We start from the raw sequence: 18,923 nt of genomic DNA, 5'->3' as shown, positions 1-18,923 counted from the left end.
AGATATGGCCTGTATTTTATTCCAAATCGAAGCGATCAAGTGCTGCATTCATCAGAGACCGCTAAATTTCTTATGAATTAAATCAATTAATTTAATTAGAAAATTCCTTGTTTTTGGTAAAAAATATTTTATGATTGTTTGGTTAAAATGTAACGTATTTGTTTAAAATCCGCATAAAAATCCGCAGCCTAGTTATAAATTTTCGTATTTGTCAGTTCGAGGATTTAAAATGAAAATCGATGAAAATATATACATACTTAGTCTCCCAACTGGCATCAGTAGCAACTGGCACCCATATCTCATCGTCACTTAGCCTCTCGATCGTCAGATACGACCTCTCTGTCATCAGGTTGTTACGTGGGTGGCCAGCAACCTGGTGAAAATAAGACCAGATTTATGAGACGTAATATTCACAGAATTCCTTACCACGTATCTCTTCCTTTTTGTCCATGAATAATAAGCTTATGGAATTTGTCAACGCCCTAGCAGATACAATATACACAATATATGAAAACAGTATTTATTTTGTAGATAAATAGTTAAATTAGACTTATTACGAATGATCTTTAAATTTAGAATGTTATAAAATGTGGATCCTAACGTAACAAATATAAAATATATTAATGTACAAAATTAACAAACAAGGTATATGATAGTAACAAAATTAGATCGTTTGCAGCGTCCTACACTGAAGATTGTAGAAGTTAAAAGAGTTAGGAATACCAATTTTTAGAGTTCAAGATTTGAACTCACAAAGTTTTATCTTTTACAATTTGAGTACTCCGAGTTGTAAAAGTTTTCAATTTGAAGCTGATTCTAACAAAAATTGTTTTTTCTATCTACTAAGTCATTTGCAATCGATCTCCCTTATTCAGTTCATGAGCAGATATACTATAGGCGCAATCTTTTGTTCAGAGTAACACGCAATGTGTTCCTCCTTAGTTTTTAGCTACAAATATGATAGTGTCTTTAGATGTTTTAGAAAAGATGGGATAAGTCCAGCACGTGATGTCCGTTGAGTTTCCATATCTGGACGCTCTTGTCTGGAAAATTAATAGCGTGGAAATTCGGATCAATCGCAAATCCGTTTATCTACCTATTTGCTGCCAAATCCTTCTTTCAATTTTCCCTTTCAGAGTTTGCGTTCCGAGCTTATGACGGAGTATTTCGTTCGTGTCATTTTAACGAAATTAGTATCGATACTTAGTATACTTACGAATACCGCACTGACGATATCGCCTGGTTTGGCGAGTTTCGGCGGTTGTTTAATACAGTCACCGAAATTTTTGCCCCATTTTGGGGTGTCGAAGAGAACAGGAGTGACGAACGTGAGAAGATTCTTTTTTCTTAGATCCAGAGGCGTTGGACCAGGATCTACATCCTTTTTCTGAGATCATATCGAAACTAGCGTCATTAAAAAGTTTGTATATAAGCTAAATTCATTTAAATAAAATTTATAACATTTTTTGGGGGGGGAGGAAGATTTTTACGGTGTACTTACAAGAATGGCGGATGTGACGAGTTCTTGGTATTGTTTTAAGTAAATAGTTAGGGTATGGGGCCCAAATATCGTGGACGCACCTTCGTATCTTTGGATCTAAAAGATTAAACAAAGAAATCGTTGGCAAATCTTAAATTATAGTGTTTCAATAAATTTCTATAATAAATTTTTATACCAGTTGACTTTCTATTAATTTAGATATATATTTAACAAAAACTTTTCTATTCAATTTTATTTATCACGAAGCAAGAAAAATTATAGAAAGGTAAAGATTCTAATGTTCAACATTTTGATGCAACGTTTCATCCCCGAAGAGTACTCGTAAATTATACTATTTCATGCCAATATTCACCGCTTCGAATCTAATCCTCCATGTAATAATTCCTTTTTATTCGAATCTATTTATCATAAATGACGCGGATATTTGTTACGAGCGTAAACGGTTTTAAATTAGAAATTGTAAGATCTACAAATTATTAAATATCGATGGCATAAGAGATAGAAGATTATTCTAAAAACATCGGAAGGAAACGATAAGGATGATCTACGAGTTACTTGATATTCCTCCGGCGTAGTGATGTAATCGCTGTAAGTATTGCAGAGGCCGGCGACTATAACGGACGTTTCGTCGTCGGACGCATCGTTCATGACCGTTTTGATAGCCTCTCGCAATCTTCTTCCGGACATTGTTGTGAATTCTCCTGGTACGCCAGCGATGACAACGTTACCGATCAACGCGACCTGCGTCGCTACGATTTTCGGTTGCCAGTCGTACGGAATACGCATCTGAAGGTTGTTCAAATCATTCAGAAATTAAACAGACGAACTTGGAGATCTTGAAAGTTTAGAATCGTCGAACGACAAAGAAGTAAGATTTATCGACGTATAGGGTGAGGCACGTAACTGCAATCAATTTGGTCACTAAGCAATTATTTTAATGGAAAATGTTTCAGATAAAGTTGGATGGTTTGGTTGGGCACATGGTTTTATAGGTGGATACTAGAGGCTAAACGAAGATCATGTTTGTTTCTTCAAATGGAATTATGTATTCTTTTTTACATATGTCAATTCTTCGGAATATTCTACGTCAAAAAATATTATGATACAATGTTAAAAAGTTCAACTTTGGAAAGAACAGTGTCCGATTGGAACTTAACGAACGATAAATTAATTTCTTTGGTATTTTACAAATCGCGGCGACAATTTTTATTTTTAATTTCACGATCTTTAGAAATTTATTTAAAAAGGAGTTTCGTATTCGAATAAGGATCATTTTTTACCTAAACGCTGTAACACTATCTCGTAATAATATTCTACGACACATATTTAAACTTACGCGTCCAGTGGCAAGTAGAATTGGCTTTGCACCGTGACATTTCACATCGTCGGTCGTAGGGGCTGCCAAGAGGTTTCTGACTGCATTCCACATGGGATTCGCGGTGGTTGTGCCTTGTTCGAACGAGAAAGACCCAGGGCCGTCGATCGTTCCCGCCGCAAAACTGTATCCCATCGCTGGTTCACATCCACGAACCTATAGTAATATTCCATAACTCGTAAATAACGTTCAAAAAATCGTTCAAGCCTGTGAACTCTGATGCAGTTGCTATGCTAAAAATATGCATCTTTATTTTCGGGGAAACAAAGACGAAGGAGATACGTAATAATTGTTTTCAAAGAAACCACGACGAACAAGAATTCCATTCAGAGTTTCAATTGTATTAATTGACCTTGATTGTTGACCTTAATTGACCCTGAACCCCGAAGACCGAACGAAGGTTCTTAAAGGCTGAAAATGATCATTTTTCAAAATCCTTCTACCGTGTTACAAATTATTTAACATTATATCGTGGATGAATAGAATAGACTGTGTATGTCTATGTAAACTTACATTTTTGCATAGATAATTAAAGGTCTGAAACATCTACTTTATCAGACTTGATAATATTCGTACAGATACACAGTGTTCTACCGTTACGAACAAAATTTGTCTTTCAAGAAATTTCCCTTTTATGACGAAAGCTCGAGAAATTTAACACAGAATGATGAGATTTAAAGTAAATGTATCTTATCGTCTTCTGAGAATATATTAATTTTGCGGAGATTTCATTTTAACAAGAAACAGTGTCCTCACAGGGTGTGCAACAAGGTTTCGTAGATTATTGTCCAAACATAGAAATCCTCGAGTACAGATACTTTCTCATTTTTTCCAAAAAAAAAAAAAAAGAAGAAGAGAGAAAAGGAAGAAAAAATGAGATTTAGTAAAACTCTAAAATAAAGGGAAGAAGAAGAAAACTACTCACAGTTTCGGTTCTCTTGGTGGTTTCATTGTAGTATTCTGCCGTCTGTTCCACCATATTCACGTAGCGATGCACCACACGGAGGGGTCCGATCACTTCCTTGGCGTCTCCGTACTGCCATAAACGCTGCAATCACCAGGCAACAGAACACGATTATAGAATCGCGATACGAGCAACAAGTAACGCAACACAACGCAATGTGTACAGGCCAAACACGCATGAAACGTATCCGCCTCGCTGGCTACGAACTGTTCTCCCGTTTCTGCTTTTATTATGCTAATACCCGTTTCTCGAAACCGACCCTTCGCTCGACGCGTCACGGCTAAAGAGCATGCGAATGTACGTTAATTACGAGCCTAACGTTTTCTTCTCTGTTTTCTACGTCTCATCGTTTGTTCGATGAAAACAGTCAATAACGTAATTTGAATTACAATTCTCCGGTGAACGGCAAAAGTATGCTAATATTTTCAACATCGCCGTCTTTTGCTTGTGATTTTAACGATAGGACAAGTTAATTTCGCTTCTTTCCCGCTCTTCTACCAAATGAACTCATTATGAAAATTTCAAAAGCAATTCAAAGAAACTAGAAATTCCCGATAATCAAACCCCCAATAATTAAAATCTCCCATAACCGATATCTACAAATATCAAAATTGTCACTGTTCAATTCGTTGTCAGATGCTACAGGTTCCTCTACCTAATCCAACATAGCAGTATCGTGTCCCTTCATCCTCCTGTCTAACGATTCTCTCCCCTGAAAATCCACTCTCCCTTTCGATCCTGACTCCCTTCTAAGTTCCACTATATCCGCCGATTCCATGCACGTCGTGTTGTTCTGGGATCGATATCTGGGATCTCATCTTTGTGCACACGCAACCTTGTCTTCCGCCACTTTCCCTCGATCAGGCAACGTAAAACCTAACACTACGTTCTACGCTAGTGCAATGTTGCGCGCGTGTACACGCGGTCAAGAACACGAAGGACCAAGGAAGTTTATTGGTTGATGGACGCCGATTCGCGCCATTGACGAACCAATGGCGAGGAAATGGCCGATGATTAATGTCAAGGAATTATATGGTTTCGTTTGATTTCGTCTGATAGAGATCTTCGAGCAGAAATTTGGGATTTCGCCGCCTGCGTTTGATTACACTTTTGGCTTGGAAATTGAATTGATAAATGATCTGAACTGTTTGTAGTTGGTATATTTTTCTGCTGGTACTACTCGGCAATCGAATTGATTTTATTAACCGAATCGAACGAATGTATTGGGCTATATGGGAATGTACATACGTCTGGAACTATTTTTGAGCGATGGATGCGTGCCGTGTAAAGAAAGCCGTGTAGAAAGAAGTCACGAAACAATCGTTTTGCAGGAAAGATAAAACTCGCGCTAAACTAAGGTAAATAATAGAAAATGCAATTTCAAGACACGCAAGACCATTTTTTCAAGATTCCTGATTCAAAATATTAAAGTAGACTTGAATTTATAAGTATTTAGTAATTATATCGCATAGTTGACATTAGTAGCTGTATTGATTTTTCAAGGTTTTCTAATTTTCTTATTATGTAGTAGACGCAAAAGATATAATGAAATTCATCTCGAATATGGACTAATCTAGTCATTATATGTTCTTACGAGACAGAATTTCGCCTTTTCTCTCTTGAGATAACTAATTTAAAATCATATTTTATTACTTGTTTATTATTCATATAAAGATATCTCGCTCAAATGTCGCAAAAACAAGTATTAAAAAATGTACTGAATATTAAAATGTATTTTAATTTAAAATTACTGTAATTTCTTGCTATAATTTATACTTGATCTACCTTCTAATGTAAAAATTATGTAGATAATGTCACCGATAATTAGAAGAAACATTAATCTACGCATTATCAAGGAAAAATAAAACTCTGTTAAGAATTTATTTAAGAAGAGCTATATGATAATTTGATTTTTTTAGCGGCTTTCGATCAAAGATACGCCGTTCTTTAATCGATTAAAAAATCCACGACGCGAGGCTTGCATGCTTCCAAGTATTGAGAATATCAGTTTGAGTGAAAATATTTATATACGCTATAGCAAAATTTCCCAAAACAACATCTTTGTCGAATTAAATCGTGTTACTTTATTCTTTGTTGTGCATTTGAGAGAAAGTCATTCGAAGAGGATAAAAATTCATGCTTGATGAAATGGAAACAACTATTGCGATAAGAATGTTGCAAGATTTTCCTGTAGGAAACTTTTTGTATTTGTATTAGTATGGACGGTATCACAGATATCTATTTTGCTCGTGATTGATCCCAACTTGTTTTATTTGTAAATTACACCATATTTTCCGTTCTATCGACATAAGATGATCCATATAATTGTTATTTAAATTTCAGCAGGAAGTAAAACTGGATTTTCAGTTCAGCATTCACTCTACGAAGCAATAGCGTAACATTTCAGGATAGACTCATTATCGAATAACTTAATAATCAAGCAGTGTATAATTAAACAACAACAGACACGCGTAATTAAAATTTTCATTTGCATTCTATTGAAAATTCTCATCGTATTCGTATTTCGTAGTCAAAGAAAATATTTATCTTATCGAGAAATAATTAATAGTTCCAGCCGATATTTTTTATACGCATACACACACATTCACTGAAACGCTAGGTGCGTAATGAAGTGGGAGCATAGGAGGCCTTACGTTCACACGCGTTACAGTTGCAATATACTTGAATGACTTGAGCCTTCTTACGATCGACATTGAACCATTTACCGTGTTTTCTACTATAAGAGTCGTATAAGGATGTTACGCTATATGAACAGTTATGTTTCTTGGAAAAACGTCGCGAGTATTTCATTCGAGTACGACGAATCCTTGAAGGCGGAAGAGTTCCGTTTCTAATTTGTAATTATAACTAGTGAAGCGTGAAGGAAATATCGAATTGATATCGAAGAATGAAACGTAGATAGGAATACAAAAACTGAGAAGTGTGAAAGCATTATAAATATATGGAATAGGATGAATTCTTTTCGAATTCGATATATCACATTTGAAATTAAAAATTTGAAATCTGAAATACGAAGTTTTTAAACCTTCAGTCTTTGAAGTTGAAGCTTTGTATAAAATTTAAGCGTTAGAGATTTTGCAACCTTAGATTTTTAAGCCGATGACTTTGTAACTAAAGATTTTGAAATTAAAGGTTTTTTAATTCGAAACTTTGCGATCGTTAGGCGTTTAGAAAATAAAAAATATGGAGCTTTTCCGTTTCTCTCAATCTCAATCCAAAAAGTCTCGAATCCAACGTCCGAAAACCGCAATTTTTCATTCGTTTCAATCACAAAGATACTATTACCAAGCTCTAATTTCACAACCGTTCTAAATCCAAATCGATCAATCCCTTCTTTGCTGTCTTGAGATTAGTATAGAACGGTGCTCTGGCAACGGAAAATTTGTATTTCAATTTTCACAGATTTAGACTGGAGCAACAGGTATTTTTTAATGCCTTTCGCTATGAATAAACGTGTGAGAAGGTAAGACAGTAGCGTGATTCACGAGTTCGTGGAAAGGAAAAAAGTCTCGGTCTCTCGAGGAAGGAACGACGACATCGTCCTTGCGAGCGTCGAGCGTGAATCGTGTATCTCGTGATTCGTAAAGGGTGTGGCGGTTTCTGGGAAGGATCACACAGGAGCACCATGCGAGCTGACCTCGTTAGACCGCTAGTTTCCCACCGCTTGTCGAATCTACGTCTCGTGTGTGATCTCGAAATTGTTTTCATGATGTATCGCGTGATCCGTAATCTTTGCAACCATGTTCACGTTTAAACATATTAACTACATAGTATATACTGAATCTTCTACTTGCAAGTATTTTTTTATATTTACTTGTTTATTTATTTGTTCCGAATGCGAATAACCATTATGGATGATCAACATGTTTTTTTAACTACACCAAACAAAAATTAAATTTCCGTCATCGATGATGGAAATATTCGTAACCAAAATAAAATTTTCGTCGTCGATAACGATCACTGGTAATCAAAAAGATTTTAATCGTTCATAATCGTTGTTCGTAACGACATTATTTTAATTAAAGAGATTAAATTTTAAGATTTGTCTTACGACGAATCTTCGTGATGTGAACGTCTACGCTATAATCATTTGCGTATCGCGTCGTTCCAATTTTGGATTTCAACACCTTCGTAATCCTCTGTTACGCCTTCACCATCAAATTAATGGCGCAGAAGAATAATGGAGTTGATAGGAAATGGAACTAGTACGCTTCCTGTTGTTTTCTGTTTGCACGTTTGCGAAGAGACTATGCCGTGGTCGCGAATATATTTATGCGAAAGAATACTCGAATCCAAAGTCAACCAAAGTTAACTTATGTCATCGTGTTAAGTTATGTTATCATGAACATGTTACAAATACACAAGTAATACTGGAATATGTAAATAACAATTTAACATATATTTTTTCATAACACTGTTTATGAAATTGATTTTTCCATGGACAACTGTCTTTACGAGCTCCATACGAGAGATTAATTTCTGTTTCAATATAAAGTTTCTATCTGGTTGCTTAACTTCCACTTGGTATAAATTTACAAAAATTTGCAACTTGTACCACGTTACAATAATCCCCAGTTCCAATTTGGGTCACTCTAATCCTTACATATACCGATGATTGTAAATGACCTAAGTCGTGTATTTTTCCTTCCCAGATATTTAAAGTTTCGCTTTTGACGCATGGACCGAATTCTCTTTAACGCCACAACGACCAACTCAATCCAACGGTACAATTTCTACTACTTCGCAAAGATGGTTCCAGATTATTGTAATTAATTTTGTAGTTAATTCTTGACTTAGGCCACTTTTTATAATCGCCGAAACATATGTGTTCTTAACTGGAATTAATTCAAGTAAGTAATAACGAAACACAGTCTTAGCGTTCTTGTTGCGCAACTTGTTCGATTGCCGATTGGGCGTTGTCGAGCCACGAAGACACGAAGACACGAAGACACGAAGAGACGCGAAGCCGAAAGGAGAGGTAGGGAGAAAAAATGGAACGAGCAAAGAGCCGGCATAGAGATCCACGTGTTTACACGTTCCTGTTCCCACGTCTGTTGAGACAGGACTTTGCAATCGTCTACTATCTCACCTTATTATTCTGTTTATCTATAATCTCCAGAGACACGATTCTGCTTCCGCGGATGAAAATCCTTCGCCCGCGAAATAGCTTTGCACGATGACGTTTTCCTAACGTTTGGTCGTTACCTTATCTACTGATAAGGAAGGTTGTTATCGCATCGTGGAATACGCATTGATCGATGCACGCGTTCCTCGGTATTAGAAATTTTTATTCTCACGCTGTCACGTATTTGTATTTCTAGTGATTTGAATGGCAACTTCGTGTGTCATACGTAACTTGTATTAGTTGATTGGAAGTATTGATTATTCAAAGGATTCAAAGGATTTTTAATGTAAAATGTTGCGAGCACAATACATTGCATTTAAACTTCTTTACGGTTGTTTAAACAATAGGTTTTAGTGTGAAATATTACGAACGTAAATATTATATATTATTTTGGTGAATTAGGTAGGAAGAATCGAATTTGCGTAAAAGCTTCATGCTGTCCTCTACGTGATCTTTGTTCGTTTATTCAGGATGTTGATTATTCAAGGGATCAATATCTCTGAATGTAAAATGTACTATGATTATTACTCAAAATTGTATACTTAGCTGTGCAGTCGATTTTTTTTTGAACGATTGAAATTTCATTTAGTTACACGTAGATATATGATATAACGTTTCTTTATTCGATATCTTTTGACGATTTTACGGCTACTCGCAGGTTTCTCGTAACGAAAATGTAGCGAAATCGTTTGTAGTACATATCGAAAAAATACAGTTTGATATAGTCGAGCCTCGTTACAGTTACATTAACGAAATCACGAAATGTTTCACATAATATACATAATGTGCTCATAAAAAGTTTCCACGTTCTTCACCGACTAAAATCTGAAAACTTTCAAAAACCTGGAGGATGGACATAACGTAGATTAAACGATAATCAAAAGATTACGTAGACGTGTGGCGAAAGGGGGCCATAGTTGCGCAAATTAACCGACAAAACTGAGAAACGAGCCGGCAACGCGTGACTCGATAAACCGATTTTGCAATGTACGAATTTACGAGCAATTTTGTGGACGCTCGTAAGCTTCTCGTAACTTCCGGATGATTCACCATCCAATTTGCAAACATTATAATTTTGAGGGAAGATGAAAGAAATAGACGAATTTAATGCTCGTGAACGTCGCTTTCCTTTCTTTCTCTTTTTTTTTTTTCTTGTTATTTCCTTGTTGCAGAAAATAATGTGCAATTTTGCTTTAACAATAGAGTATTATTCCTTCGTCGCGATAGGTGAAGTTTAACACAGATGAAAAAATTGTAGTCGCCAATGACTCAGGAAGAATCACTCTTTTAGAATTGTGTTTTTATTGCAAAGAGTGACGTATAACGTGTATGAATAGTTGTTTTCAAGCAATTAGTTTTTCCTAACAACAACGATCGTTAGTTCTTCGACACTGACTCCTTTAAGAGGGTAAAAAATTATCCCTTGTCACGATTCGTGATTAGTACGAATAAAAAAAAGTTCAGTCACTAATCTCACAAGAAAATCATTCTTCTAAGATTGTATGTTCAGCGTAAAAAGCGATATAATAATATTTATTTCAGACGTTTACTAACTTCGATGTTAGCTATAAAAACAACAGGTTAGCTGTTCGACGGTGTGCCACTCCTTTGAGAGCGTAAGAAAAAATTAAGAAGCGGAGGAAAACGTGGAAAAAGAAATCGAAAATAGGAGCTTCCTCGTAAGTTACGACACGGTTATTCAACCAAATAGGTTTCACTCTCGTTCGCTCTGGAACACGCGGTGTGAAATCCAAATGCGATCGCGTCAACTATTCCAAGTTCCGTTTCCATCGCTCTACTGCTCTGGAATGACAAGCGTTGTACCTGCTCTTTGCTCTCCGATGAGCAAATTTTGTTTCAGGAAGAAGAATTCGCACGACGATACTTTGTACCTTCTTTTTAACTTGCTTACTGTATTACGCGTTACGAAACAGCAATCCGATGCGACGTAATGTCTTCTAATCTAACATCGTCGATCTTCCCTCTTTCATCCAGCGAACAAAATGCTCGTTTACATACGGTAGGGCGTATGTGCCGACGAAAGTTCAATGGACTCCTTTGCCTCGGCTTGCTCGAGTTTTATGGGAGCAATTTGTGCGACCCTGTATAATTTAGAAATTTTTCTTATCGAGTAAACTTTATATTTCGACAGATACGTTCGGTTTTTGAAACCAGTCAATTGCTAGTTGAACAATAAGTTGCTTCTTTAACGAACCCTTTGAAAACTCCAAAATACCTGCAATTACAAACAATATGCAGCGAGCAACGCTAGATCACAGCGAGTTTATAATTCCTCAAAACTAGGGCTACATGGAGTATCTGTTTGGAATAATCTTCCTATCGAAGATTCTGAAGTTTATTTATTAAAATCCGGGGCACTGTGTGTGCCTGTACGTCAAATAGCAATTAGGTTCGCTGTAAGCCAAACGCGGTCTCGTTCGAGCAAGCGCCTAACTCCTGTAAACGCTGGGTGCATCGGGGTGTGCCAAGGATACGCCGAGACATTTCTTCCCCACGTTTCGTCGAGTTCTCACACGATTGTATTGAAATGTCGCTCGTAAACAATGAGTTGCATCACAACGGTGACCAATCGACAGTGGTGCGAAGTGCCGGAGGAGCGCAAAGAATTAGGGGGAAGCAATGGAGAATGATTACTAACCTTCCGTCTGTCGGATTACGAAACAAAACACGTACTTCGTTCTAATCGAAACTTCGTTTACGTATGTGTGAAATCTTTACGAGATGTATTTTTAAGAAACGTTCAGAAAGCATTTTAAAATGAAACTCAATCTCGCTTTCTGTTAGTACAACCATTATAAACTGGAACTGTATGTTTCGCCATCGTGTGCGTCGTTTCGATGGGCAAAATACAAATTTTTTGTGGACACTGGCTGTGATATGGATGGGATTCGTGGTTATCGATTTGTTTGTCTAAAAATTTGTCCTATTTATATTTTTCGTATATCTTTGCATAATAATCAGTGTTCGTTAATCCTAAAAAAAAAGCAGTGTACTTTATTATTACGTAAGTATTAATTCTTCGTTGCATAGACTACGCAGCACGATAATTTCTCAAATAATAAGGGTAGTAGAAAAATGAAACACTATGCGTAGGTGTGAACTTAATAAGAAGCTACTGAGCGAAGCAGAGAGGAGATTGCTGGTAACATTGTTATTTACGATATCAGGCGAGAGGTCGTCAACTCACAGACGACAGGTTAGTAGTTTAGGTTCACGGTTGTACTAATCGAATTACGCTGTAATTTACTGCGTAATTTAATTACGTTATACTTCAATTACGTAGTGAGTCAAGTACGAAGCGATTAAAACAACGTAAATTACATAATTCAAACTTTTCAGCTGATTTAATTGCTAATTACTGTAATCACGAGTGTAATTGAATTATAACGTAAGTGGAATATGGTGTAATTGAATTACTTTGTAATTATAATTCACGGAATAATTCAATTGTAATTCTCTACAACACTGTCTAAGGTTAATTCATAAAATCTTCTGGTCGTTCCGGTATACACTAAACGATGATGACTCATTCACTTGGGTCTTTTCAAACTTTTATAGATCTCCATATTACGACATTATCTTATCTTTTTCACGCTCTTTTCGAATTTCCGACTCGTAGAATTTTCTTTCTTACGCTATTACCTATACAATTTCCAATCGGTACAACTGACCTTAAATTTCTTAACTTCGGTTGTATTAGACGATTCACTCAACGTTCAATAAAACTACTTTATCCTTAAAAACTGCAAACTCTAAATACGGAACCACGAATTGTCCTAGAGGAGCTGTCGAAACTGGGATATTCTTAATCTTAAAACTTTTCAAAGTATCGTACTGCTAACATTTGTTCTGACGCACTGTCCACCGTTCTGTTAGCCTCTCTATTTCGTCGAAACTCATAAAATACTGACTGCAATAGTCGTGTCAGTATGCGTTATGAAAGCGTTTACGTAATTTTCCCCTGTTTACTTTACCTCGATAATATTTCGAAGATAGTAGACAAACGCGTTATTGGAGAAATTTCTCTAAATGAGAAGAAAGTAAAACTTCGTTGTTTCTTCGGTGAACAAACTTTGCAAGAAATATAGTAGTTATCTAAAGGGATTCTCTTTTGTAGTATTCGCGTTTCACGTTGCACTTTGCCTGGATCCTTCCGACAGCTACGTTATACTAAAGTTTCGGTAGGTTACCAGCGACCCACGCGTAGCATTGCTCTCCCCATAATGATACTTTGAATATTTTGCATATTGCATGAATATTTATCTTACGATATATCCCAGTTGCAGACTATTTCGTGATATCGCGAAATAATCTCAGGAATGAGAATTGAGATTTTCCTTAACATGTTGATTGCCACGCGATAGCCATAGGCGACTCACGCCGATTCTGCTATTAAATTTTGTAAAACGATTAAGATCAGATAAATTTCATAGACTAGACAATTTTCAACGATGTGAATTCTTCGTGTAACATTGACAAAAGGGATGTGCAAAGATACGATGTAATATTTTTCGGTAATCGGTTGTCGTGGTGTGACGTATTCGTATCTAGCGTAGTGACATAGGCAAAATAATAAAATTCGCGTGACGGTGAACGGCGCTAACGATACTACAGCTTTAAATTCTTACTAATTTATGAAAATGCAATATCTCATATATGCAACAATCAATCTTAAACAGTCAGAAAATCGAAAACATTTGTTCCGTATTAAAGCGTCGCACGAAACGACTATTTGGCGCGTGATCTTTTTCAAGAAAACGGGAAACTTGTACAGGAAGTAAGGAACTCGGTCGTATCTCGTATCAGAAATCGCTGTAGGCCGGAAATTGGCCGCGAAAAGCGGTTACGATGGAATCATGGGAGTGGACGATCTTTTTCCGCAATAGTTCTTCTGCCATTTGGAGTTTGTTCGTCATACTAAACAGCGTCGCAACGTGAACGCGGTGGCAAACGTGGAAACCGTGGCAGGGCACTAACGACGTGTGTGTGTTTGCTTCAACATTACGGTCACGAACCAACCTTTCACGATTTAACGGCTGTTAGAATTGTAACAAACAGGGAGGACGAGTTCCCGAGCCTTTTTCCAGCTCCGAAACTGTCGCTGGACTCATTTGCAATCGGAAATAACCGCTTTCACATTTTTGTTGAACGTTACGTGACAGATATTAAATAAATCTCTGCGGTGGGGATATTGAATGGGAGATTTTCTAATTTGGAAATGGTCCAGCGCGGAGAAAAGTGCCGTGAAACAATTATATATTTAATTACATAATGATTCAAACGTTCTCAGTTCACAGTTTCACAGTTCTTTTATATATATGAGATTAATCCGAAGCAGCGCTTCTTCAAATTTCTTCGTTCGCGATTTTATTATTATTAAAGATACAAATAAAACATTAATCGACGATAAATCAAAGAAGTTTAGTTTCGAACAATTCTTTGTGATTTTAATAATAAAATACCGAATTTCAGTCTCGAAAGTGAAATTACATAAATGTCTTCTGTGATACAAGAAACATAATAAAGAAACACGAAGAATGTACACGATACGTAAATGTCGCGAAATTAAAAAAGTAGACTTGCATTGATAGAAGACAAAGAAAAATACTCGAATCTCGTTATGATACGTTAATCGAAAAGTCAAAACTTTTGTCTATAATTATTTTTTAATTACTTTTTGAAACTTTTTTCATCGATACAACTATACAACGTAGAGAATTTAATCCAGAAATTTTTACACGTGATCTTAATTACGAAATAATAGATTTTTGGAAAGTCCCAGAAAGCCCCTGTTGGAAATAAAGATTTCAAATTTAGAAATTAAATTTCCATGTAATTTCACATTTTCGAACGCAAAGTTCGAAAGCGAAACCGTCTTTCCACTTAAATACTGAAACAGAAATCTTGTAGCTTTCGTTTTTAGAGTAGTTTAATATTCTTCTGAATTTTGAAGTTCAGTGGAAACTGCTCTAAGCGAAGAAACCTAAGTTTATGATTACAAAAGGTGTTAAAAGAATGCCTTTGCAGATCCGTCGTTCATAGAATGGCTCGAGTAACAGGTACTCCTCTTTAATGACCCTTTCACGCCGCCTGACCATGGGTATTATCTGCTTTAACTGGCCGTAAAGTACGTCTTCACACGCGCAAGGTCCTTCTACGAGTTCGAACTATATCCAACTGTTTCGTTTTAGTGAAAAAAGAAAAAAAAAAGAGAGATCGATCCGTATCTCGAATGTCCGAAGTATTCTCAACGTCTAATGGGGTAACTTGAACATTTGGTAATCACAACTATATATCACTTAAGCCTATTTTAGCTTGAAACCTTTTCGTCGTTGCGTCTCGTTCTTTCCGACGATATTCTTATGAGAAAACTCGACGTTTATGTAACATTCTTATATTTAAATTTAGAATTTGAGGTGTTACGAACGTACATAACGTTTCATTGCCTTTTGCATGAAATGGTTAGAATGTATAATTGAAATTTATGTTCGAAAATTTGTATTACGAATTAGATTTTGTTGCAAAAGTTTCAGTTTGTCAGTTTATAGATTGGAACTTTTCAAGAAACATTTCGTTTCCAAATTTTGCATCAAATAATTGAAATTGAACGACAATTTCGTCTGTAAATTTCGAAGTGGAAAGCTCAAACCTGAAACAAACGTCGAGATCGAAATACGAACATCGTTTCCGAAATTTGAACCGGCGAGTTGAAATTCGGAATGAAAAGTTTCTTCGAAAAATGTCAACGACAGAATTTCAATGCAAAATACAAATTTCTCCGAAGAAATGAAAATTCGAAATTAAAATTCCAGATTTGTTCGCAAACGAACGTATTCTGCCGGTAATGTTTGTTCGTATTTCAAACAGCAAAATTTTTACAGCATAGAATCTGTAAAGATTCAAGTTCCTTTTTTAAAACATACGTGACCTATGGCAGGCCATCTTGTATTCAGTCATATTTGAATTGAAAATGAGACACACGTACGTGAATCACGTAAGGGTGGAAAGACCTGTATCTTTATGTCAACTCACGGTAAGAATGCAGAGCTTGATCCAAATCTCGTCCGCGTTCCAGCCAATTTTTATCTCGACTCGCGAATCAACGCACTGAATACCAACATCGTCTCTTTGTACTCAATTTTTGCATCACATCGGCAATGACTTATATCGTTACATTCGAACGAAGAAATATATTTTTATGTTAACATTTTGATAAAAATCGTTTAACATAATTTCATTTAGCATTGAAAAATTAAATTCAATTACAGTTGACACATTTTTAAATTTAAAGTTTTTAAATTTTAAAGTTTCCAAAATTTGACTCGATCAGCAGCGTTAAAATTTTTAAAATTTAATTTTAATCGATATAAGATTTATATATTAAATTCGATGTGGCGCAGCTTGTAAATCATTTTAATTAATTTAATTCAAGATTGCGAACACGTTTTCCGGAAGAATGAGTGCTCGTAACAAGATCAGGTAGAAATTTCTCTTTTTATCGATAACTGGAAATGATATCTTTTTTTTTTTTTCTGTATCGTTCGCACTTGACCGACTTTGCTGATGGCAATAAACGAGCGAAATCGTCGCTTTGCATAACGTCCATATACGAAGCATTTCCGTGATTATACAGGCGTGTTTAATGTGCAAGGGAGCAGTACCATTCGTTCGGGTAGACAAACGAACTCTGTCGTGGATACTCTACTATTGCGTCACTTCAAGTGCGATGCGTAAGACTTTGCTCGACAAAGTTATTTCATCTCAAACTCGCTAGAGATTGTAGTCGCTTTAAAAGGAAAGAAGAAAATAAAAAACAAGATCTTAAAAATTAACGGTAAATTGCTACCGTTACGTTATAAATAGACTACGACAGTTTCGAACAAATGATTTAATTGTACTCTTCAGGTACTTCGTTTTAGCATGTATTTTACGTTTTACATAATAAAAATTATAAACGGCGTTTATCGTTTAAGGTTCATTAAGTTACCCAGAGTAATTTTTGTATGAATGTAATATTTTTTACAGTGTCATTTACAATAAACAGCTACACGGAATTAAACGTACCTAGTATTTGTCCGATAGGAAGGTTCATAAATGTTACTTTTTTCAAGTTTGATCGCAAATGCAAACACGACGTTACTAGTATATTGCAAGAACGAAGCAACGCGTTTCAAAATGAGAGACTCTCATAAATAACGAAATAATTATGTTCAAGAGGCTAGAAATCTGAATGGCGAGTTAACTCGTCTCTCCAAGACAGCAGGTTGTCGAAAGCTTCGGTCTTGGAAATTATCGTACAACACCAACGATTCAGCCTTATATCCTTATATAAAATTTCTTTCGTTTCCTTCAAAATTTCGTAACGAAATCTCATTACAAAAACCCAACGAAGCATAAAAAGTTAGCCTCAAATCTACAATTAAAAGTAACTGTTTCCTCTGAATCGCGTCAGCAAAGTAGAAAAACTCGACGTTAATAGCCATCTAATGCAACAGTAGAGTACTAAAGGGTTCACGTTTGAGCTCAATTTCTTTCGAATTAAGATCGCAGCGAATGAGCAAATTTACGAAAGATCCTGTTGATTTTCGAGGTATTTTCGAGTCATCAGGCCTGGTAAATCGTTAAATAGCAAAAAACAAGGCGATTGCGAGAGCAACTTCACACGTAGCCAAGTAAGTGGAATGAGATAAAGGGTCGTTAGCGCGAACAGGGGGATTATTTAGATTGTTTTGCGATTGCATCGCGACTTCGGCGCAACTTGGCCGCTCTGTGCTCTATTATTCGAGCGAGCTTTGTTTCGAGTCGGCTAATATATTACGACATTCTCTAACGTAACATTCGCAGGGACCACGCCTATTCCTTCTCAACGAGCTGGTTTTCTTGCTAAATTAATTTCTTCTCTTCCTACCGGATTTACGCGTGGAACGCGAATCTGTAGAATCGCGTTGCAGAAGCGTCTGAAACTTTGTCTCGTGTTTTTCAAGGGGAATAGATTACGAAAGTCGTAGCAATGGAAATGCATCTGTAATAGTCGAAAGTTTCGAATAGTCGAAATTCCTACTTGGGAATTGTGTCGAAATATTTGTAACCGAGTCGAAATACAAACTTTTGTCCGTTCTATCGTTGGATAACAAAGATAATATCGTGTAACTGATTGTCCGATTGTCCAATCGACTATTAAAAAGCTAGCGTAAATCGCGTGTAAAGAATCAAATGTCGATAAATCTAAGACAAAGATAAATCACTTTACGATCCATGATCTGCGTGGAAGATGCAGACATCGAGCGAAATCTGATTTGGAGGAAAAATATCGCGTTTGTCGATGCTTCGTAAAGTAGTTAAAATTTATCCTAAATTCGAGGCAATTTAGCGAAGTCCAATCGCAATTTGTGGCCCTTGCAGAAAGCTCCAAGGTTGACAGAGAACGTTTCCAGATAAAATCACGTTACAACTTATTGTTCGTATAAAATACGAGAAATTCGATAAGCCGAACCTAATCGAAAGCAAAAAATCCATATCGGATGATCTTCCTGCGTAAAGTACTCGAAAAAGTTAGCTTTCCTGAGAAACAAGCTATCCAAATTCAAAATCCTTCGGAAAATTCGCGTCACGGCTAATAACCTATACAAGTATTAACAAACGCGATAATTATGAGAGCCAAGTTTAATGCAAAGTAAAGAATCCACATCGAACTCGACGGCTCCATACACATTTTCCACTATAAGATACCGTAACTAAATTAAAAAGATCTGTCCATAGGAGCATGGGAGAAAATACGCGAAGAGGTGAACATTCCTACGAAATAAAGCAAATGCACATTCAAAATCATTCGAAACCGCAATCGCAACCGCGCGTCACGAAATCGAATCTCTCGATGCGTCGACAACCGCGACTCGAGCCGCGAGTCCTCGCGGCC

At 36.3% G+C, this 18,923-nt stretch overlaps 1 protein-coding gene across 3 annotated transcripts in view; it reads right to left on the bottom strand.

Annotated features, from left to right (window-relative positions):
* LOC100747808 (neutral ceramidase) overlaps nucleotides 1-18,923 on the bottom strand; it is a 46,012-nt gene that overhangs the window by 2,491 nt on the left and 24,598 nt on the right. For all 3 annotated transcript variants that reach the window (XM_003489915.4, XM_012386295.3, XM_024368031.2), the window contains exons 8-13: nucleotides 3,802-3,924; nucleotides 2,838-3,032; nucleotides 2,057-2,287; nucleotides 1,502-1,597; nucleotides 1,217-1,387; nucleotides 258-373 (exon numbers count right to left, since the gene is read on the bottom strand). In XM_003489915.4, the coding sequence (XP_003489963.1) occupies nucleotides 258-373; nucleotides 1,217-1,387; nucleotides 1,502-1,597; nucleotides 2,057-2,287; nucleotides 2,838-3,032; nucleotides 3,802-3,924 (932 nt within the window). The remainder of the gene's footprint in view (nucleotides 1-257; nucleotides 374-1,216; nucleotides 1,388-1,501; nucleotides 1,598-2,056; nucleotides 2,288-2,837; nucleotides 3,033-3,801; nucleotides 3,925-18,923) is intronic.

This window comes from Bombus impatiens, unplaced genomic scaffold (genome assembly GCF_000188095.3).
Source record: "Bombus impatiens unplaced genomic scaffold, BIMP_2.2 scf_0382, whole genome shotgun sequence".
NCBI classification, from domain to species: domain Eukaryota; kingdom Metazoa; phylum Arthropoda; class Insecta; order Hymenoptera; family Apidae; genus Bombus; species Bombus impatiens.
The sequence above is the reverse complement of the archived record's forward strand: the minus strand, read 5'-3'. Positions and strand labels throughout refer to the sequence as shown.